This window comes from Hemiscyllium ocellatum, chromosome 14 (genome assembly GCF_020745735.1).
Source record: "Hemiscyllium ocellatum isolate sHemOce1 chromosome 14, sHemOce1.pat.X.cur, whole genome shotgun sequence".
NCBI classification, from domain to species: Eukaryota; Metazoa; Chordata; class Chondrichthyes; order Orectolobiformes; family Hemiscylliidae; genus Hemiscyllium; species Hemiscyllium ocellatum.
This window is the reverse complement of record NC_083414.1, coordinates 2,472,237-2,478,499: the sequence shown is the minus strand read 5'-3', so window position 1 is coordinate 2,478,499 and position 6,263 is coordinate 2,472,237. Positions and strand designations below refer to the sequence as shown.

The window sequence follows — 6,263 nt, the reverse complement described above, 5'->3', positions numbered from 1 at the left end:
TTACACCAGTCATAGAATGACAGCGGCAGAAGTGATATCAGGAAAGCTTCTTCACCAGTTGAATGGTTAGGATCAGGACCACACTGTCAGCCTGCTGGATGGAGGTTTAACTGAGATTTTCAGAAGACAATGAGATTAATATCTGGAAAGAAGCAAGATACAAAGTGATGGGGAGAAGATGCTGGGTGTGGAGAGGCAGTGTAGATATGATGGGCTGAGTGGCCACCTTCTGTGCTGTGAGACTGAAGAACAAGCAATTGCAGAATAAATCTAATTCAACAGCATTTATTACCAAACTATTAAACATCACATACAAATCATTAACAGTGATTGCAAAGTGCAAAAGGAAACATAGCTCCGTTGGTCGGGATGGGGGGAGGGAAACAGCTTTGTGAATCACCAGGGATCTCCGGGAATCCTCTGAGAGGTACAAATGGCCAGTTGAATCCAGGTATAGCAAGAGATTACCTGAATATCCAATCACTGTCATTTCTCCAGTGGATTACTCCTTGTTTAATGAACATGACTGGATCCTGACTGGTACATTCCTGGGATCCACAGTGGGTAAGATCCAAGGGTTGAAATGAAATCTCATAATTGCAGCCTGAGTGGGTTACTCAGTACAGCACAGACTCGTTGACCCAAATGGCCAAATGGAGCTCTGTACAGTTTGATTTTAAAATTCATATTGAGGAGAAAAATCCAAAGTTCAAACGTGCTGTCTGGCTAGGGGTACAGTCATTAGCTTTGGTCACGAGGCTGGAAAGAAAATGGAACTAGATATAGTAATGGAGCAGGTCACTGAGTCCTGTTTGATAGAGAGAGAGAGAGAGAGAGAGAGAAAACAAGACAGGGAGAGACACTGGGGCGGGGGGGGGGAGAGAGAAAGGGCAGAAATGTAGAATATGGGGATAGAGAGCAGAAGAGATAGAGTTGTGGTGGGGGGGGGGCGGGGGGGGAGAGAGGAGATGGAGAGTGTGCAGCAGGGATTGGACAGAGAGGATGGTGTAACTGAGATGTTTAAATGAATCAAACAGTTGATAGCGTTGACAGAGAGAAGCTGTGGTGGGTTTGGTACAGGGAGTCAGGAGACCAGGACAAAATTAAAACCAGGCTGAGCAGGCTGTGGTCAGAAAGCAATTCTCCACACAACAGGAAGTTGAAAACTGGAATTCCCAAAGATTTGTGGACATCAGTTGGAGATTCCAAGATTCTTGTTGGAAAAGGGCAGCCAGGGATTTGGAGCGAAACTGATGGTGAAGTTGAGGTGACCTGATTTGATTTTGATTTTGATTAGATTTATTATTGTCACATGATCCGAGACACAGTGGAAAGTATCATTTTACTTACTATCCAGACAAATTATACCTTCCATCAGGGGAATAGAACAGAATGCAGAATATGATGTTACAGCTACACAGAAGGTGCAGAGAAAAATCAACCCTAATATTTGAGAGGTCCATTCATAAATCTGATAACAGTGGGGAAGAAGCTGTTCTTAAATCTGTTGGTGTGTATTTTCAAACTTTTGTGTCTTCTGCCTGATGGAAGAGGGTGGAAGGGAGTATAACCGGGCTGGGAGGGTCACAGGGCAAACTCAAGGACATTTTTCAAAAGTCTGTCGGTTGGTTGTGAGGGTCACTGGATCAGTGGTGCTGGAAAAGCACAGCAGTTCAGGCAGCATCCGAGGAGCAGGAAAATCGACGCTTCGGGCAAAAGCCCTTCATCAGGAATAAAGGCAGAGAGCAGCCTGTGCTCACCCTGTGAGGATCGCTGGCTGGGTCAGTGTTTATTGTCCATCTTTAGAGTGTGCCCCTATGGCCTCCTCCCTCGTCCAATATTTAATTAATGATTGACTTCTGCTGATTGTAAACGTATGGAGGAGTTAAGGCCAAAGATTTTGTACGCAGACTCGAGATCAATGATGGCAATAACACTGGTTATCAGTGATTCATAGAATGGCACAGGACAGAAAGTGACCATTTAGTCGACCGAGTCTGCTCCGGCCCTTTCAAAGAGCAATCCATTTAATTACAGTTTTCCACCAATTGGCCAAATACTGGGAATGGGGTCAGAGGTGTTGCTAGAATTGCATCATTATTGATTATTAGGAAATGCTTATCTGTTTATTCATTCCTTTTTCAGAAAGTGACATGGCCAGTGACGAGAATCACTGGAACAAACAATCTCACTTCTTTTCCTGCTCTCAGTCCGTTGCTAATATTCAATGGTGACGGTTTTGGTCCTCAGATACTCGTTCAGAGCTTCTTGTCCTGTGGAATAAGAGAGGGATAGTAACTGTCAGCAGGAAGTGATGCTCCCTCATCCCAATTCCTTCTGCCATCAACTGAGAAACACAAGGGAGGCCATTCTGACCCTCAATCACATGACTGACCCTGGCCATTAAATTACAGCAGGGTTGACCTGTAGCTTAATGCCTTGGTTCCAGAATGACAAGGACACATGAGAAATTAACCCTCACTAAGTACTGTCCAGTGCCCCACAAGATCACAACCAGGGAGCACGTCAGTTATATGGGGGTGGGGGTGGAGGGGTGCTGTGAGGTGGAAAGAGGGAACACCCAGGAGCCACTCCCAAACTCACGACCACTTCCACCTAGGACATGGGCAGCAGGTACATGGGAACACCACCCCCTGCAAGTTCCCCTCCAAGCCCCACACCATCCTGACTTGGAAATATATCACCGTTCCTTCAGTGTCCCTGGGTCAAAATCCTGGAATTCCCTCCCTAAGGGCATTGTGGGTCTACCCACAGTATGTGGACTGCAGCGGGTCAAGAAGGCAGCTCACCCCCACCTTCTCAAGGGGCAATAGGGATGGGCAATTAATGCTGGACCCAGTCAGTGACACCTCCATCCCATAATATTTTTCATTATTCATTCACAGGATGTGGGTGTCACTGACTAGCTCAGTATTTATTACCCATCCCGAATTGCTCAGAGGGTGGTTCAGAGTCAACCACATTGCGGTGGGGTCTGGAGTCACATGTAGGACAGACCAAGTAAGGATGGCAGCTTCCTTCCCTACAGGACATTAGTGAATCAGGGTTTTTCTGACAATTGACTCATAGTCATCATTAGATTCTGAATTCCAGAAATATTTTGAATGCAAATTCCACCATTGTGGTGGGATTTGAACCTGGGTCCCCAGAACATTATCTGGATCTCTGGATTAACAGTTTAGTGATAATATGACTCGGTCATCACCTCCCTCTGTAAACAGTCATTCCAATAAAGTAAGTTTCATTTTAGGCAGTCACAGCAAAGCAGATACCCCACTTTGAGGTCGGCTGCAGGATTCTGTAGAATGCAGTGTGACACTATCCCCACACACTGTGTATGTGTTAATATAGCTGCCCGATGTAGTGTGTGTTCATATAGCTGCCTGGTGTAGTATGTGTTAATATAGCTGCCCGATGTAGTGTGTGTTCATATAGCTGCCTGGTGTAGTATGTGTTCATATAGTTGCCCGGTGCAGTATGTGTTCATATAGCTGCCTGGTGTAGTATGTGTTCATATAGCTGCCTGGTGCAGTATGTGTTCATATAGCTGCCCGGTGTAGTATGTGTTCATAAAGCTGCCCGGTGTAGTGTGTGTTCATATAGCTGCCCGGTGTTGTATGTGTTCATATAGCTGCCCGGTGTAGTATGTGTTCATATAGCTGCCCGGTGTAGTGTGTGTTCATATAGCTGCCCGGTGTAGTATGTGTTCATATAGCTGCCCGGTGTAGTATGTGTTCATAAAGCTGCCCGGTGTAGTGTGTGTTCATAAAGCTGCCCGGTGCAGTATGTGTTCATATAGCTGCCCGGTGTAGTGTGTGTTCATAAAGCTGCCCGGTGTAGTATGTGTTCATATAGCTGCCCGGTGCAGTATGTGTTCATAAAGCTGCCCGGTGTAGTATGTGTTCATATAGCTGCCCGGTGTAGTATGTGTTCATAAAGCTGCCCGGTGTAGTATGTGTTCATATAGCTGCCCGGTGTAGTATGTGTTCATAAAGCTGCCCGGTGTAGTATGTGTTCATATAGCTGCCCGGTGTAGTGTGTGTTCATAAAGCTGCCCGGTGTAGTGTGTGTTCATATAGCTGCCCGGTGTAGTATGTGTTCATATAGCTGCCCGGTGTAGTACATGTTCATATAGCTGCCCGGTGTAGTATGTGTTCATAAAGCTGCCCGGTGTAGTATGTGTTCATATAGCTGCCCGGTGTAGTATGTGTTCATAAAGCTGCCCGGTGCAGTATGTGTTCATATAGCTGCCCGGTGTAGTATGTGTTCATAAAGCTGCCCGGTGCAGTATGTGTTCATATAGCTGCCTGGTGTAGTATGTGTTCATAAAGCTGCCCGGTGCAGTATGTGTTCATATAGCTGCCTGGTGTAGTATGTGTTCATAAAGCTGCCCGGTGCAGTATGTGTTCATATAGCTGCCTGGTGTAGTATGTGTTCATAAAGCTGCCCGGTGTAGTATGTGTTCATATAGCTGCCTGGTGTAGTATGTGTTCATAAAGCTGCCCAGTGTAGTATGTGTTCATAAAGCTGCCCGGTGCAGTATGTGTTCATATAGCTGCCCGGTGTAGTATGTGTTCATATAGCTGCCTGGTGCAGTATGTGTTCATATAGCTGCCCGGTGCAGTATGTGTTCATAAAGCTGCCCGGTGTAGTATGTGTTCATATAGCTGCCTGGTGCAGTATGTGTTCATAAAGCTGCCCGGTGTAGTATGTGTTCATATAGCTGCCTGGTGCAGTATGTGTTCATAAAGCTGCCCGGTGCAGTATGTGTTCATATAGCTGCCCGGTGTAGTATGTGTTCATATAGCTGCCCGGTGCAGTATGTGTTCATATAGCTGCCGGGTGCAGTATGTGTTCATAAAGCTGCCCGGTGTAGTGTGTGTTCATATAGCTGCCGGGTGCAGTATGTGTTCATATAGCTGCCCGGTGTAGTATGTGTTCATAAAGCTGCCCGGTGTAGTATGTGTTCATAAAGCTGCCCGGTGTAGTATGTGTTCATATAGCTGCCCGGTGCAGTATGTGTTCATATAGCTGCCGGGTGCAGTATGTGTTCATAAAGCTGCCCGGTGTAGTATGTGTTCATATAGCTGCCCGGTGTAGTATGTGTTCATAAAGCTGCCCGGTGTAGTATGTGTTCATATAGCTGCCCGGTGTAGTATGTGTTCATATAGCTGCCCGGTGTAGTATGTGTTCATAAAGCTGCCCGGTGCAGTATGTGTTCATATAGCTGCCCGGTGTAGTATGTGTTCATATAGCTGCCCAGTGTAGTATGTGTTCATAAAGCTGCCCGGTGTAGTATGTGTTCATATAGCTGCCCGGTGCAGTATGTGTTCATATAGCTGCCGGGTGCAGTATGTGTTCATATAGCTGCCCGATGTAGTGTGTGTTCATATAGCTGCCTGGTGTAGTATGTGTTCATATAGCTGCCTTTCACCTGCCTTCATCAGGATTCAACGTGTGATTGCCATTTTGAAGGAGTGCAGTTTAAATTGTATGAATTAGATATCCTTTTTTCTCACTGCTCCTGTTAAAGCTGAGTATGTTACAACCAGTAGAGTTATTTTCCTGTTAGAGCACAATGCTGCTGTGAGTTATTTTTGTGCTGAGCGGCTGTCAGTGGGGAAGTTGGTTATTCTGGGAGGGTTTGTGTTGGCATTTTCCAAATGCTGTAGCAGTTAGTGGGACAGTGCTGAAGCAGTTAGTGGGACAGCGCGGTGGTAGTTAGTGGGACAGTGCTGTAGCAGTTAGTGGGACAGTGCGGTGACAGTTAGTGGGACAGCGCGGTGGTAGTTAGTGGGACAGTGCTGTAGCAGTTAGTGGGACAGCGCGGTGGTAGTTAGTGGGACAGTGCAGTGACAGTTAGTGGGACAGTGTGTGACAGTTAGTGGGACAGCGCGGTGGTAGTTAGTTGGACAGTGTGTGACAGTTAGTGGGACAGCGTGGTGGTAGTCAGTGGGACAGTGTGTGGTAGTTAGTGGGACAGTGCGGTGTTAGTTAGAGGGACAGTGTGTGATAGTTAGTGGGACAGCGCGGTGGTAGTTAGTGGGACAGTGCTGTAGCAGTTAGTGGGACAGCGCGGTGGTAGTTAGTGGGACAGTGCAGTGGTAGTTAGTGGGACAGTGTGTGGCAATTAGTGGGACAGTGCGGTGGTAGTTAGTGTGGCAGAGCGGTGGTAGTTAGTGGGACAGTGCGGTGGCAGTTAGTGGGACAGAGCGGTGGTAGTTAGTGGGACAGTGCAGTGG

The 6,263-nt window shown here is 46.8% G+C and overlaps 1 protein-coding gene across 1 annotated transcript in view; it reads right to left on the bottom strand.

Annotated features, from left to right (window-relative positions):
• Positions 1 to 269: 269 nt before the first annotated feature.
• Positions 270 to 6,263, bottom strand: part of aldh1l1 (aldehyde dehydrogenase 1 family, member L1) — a 101,953-nt gene continuing 95,959 nt past the window's right edge. Inside the window, exon 23 of the mRNA XM_060835297.1 lies at positions 270 to 2,273. Within this exon, the coding sequence (XP_060691280.1) occupies positions 2,218 to 2,273 (56 nt within the window). The 3' untranslated portion in view covers positions 270 to 2,217. The remainder of the gene's footprint in view (positions 2,274 to 6,263) is intronic.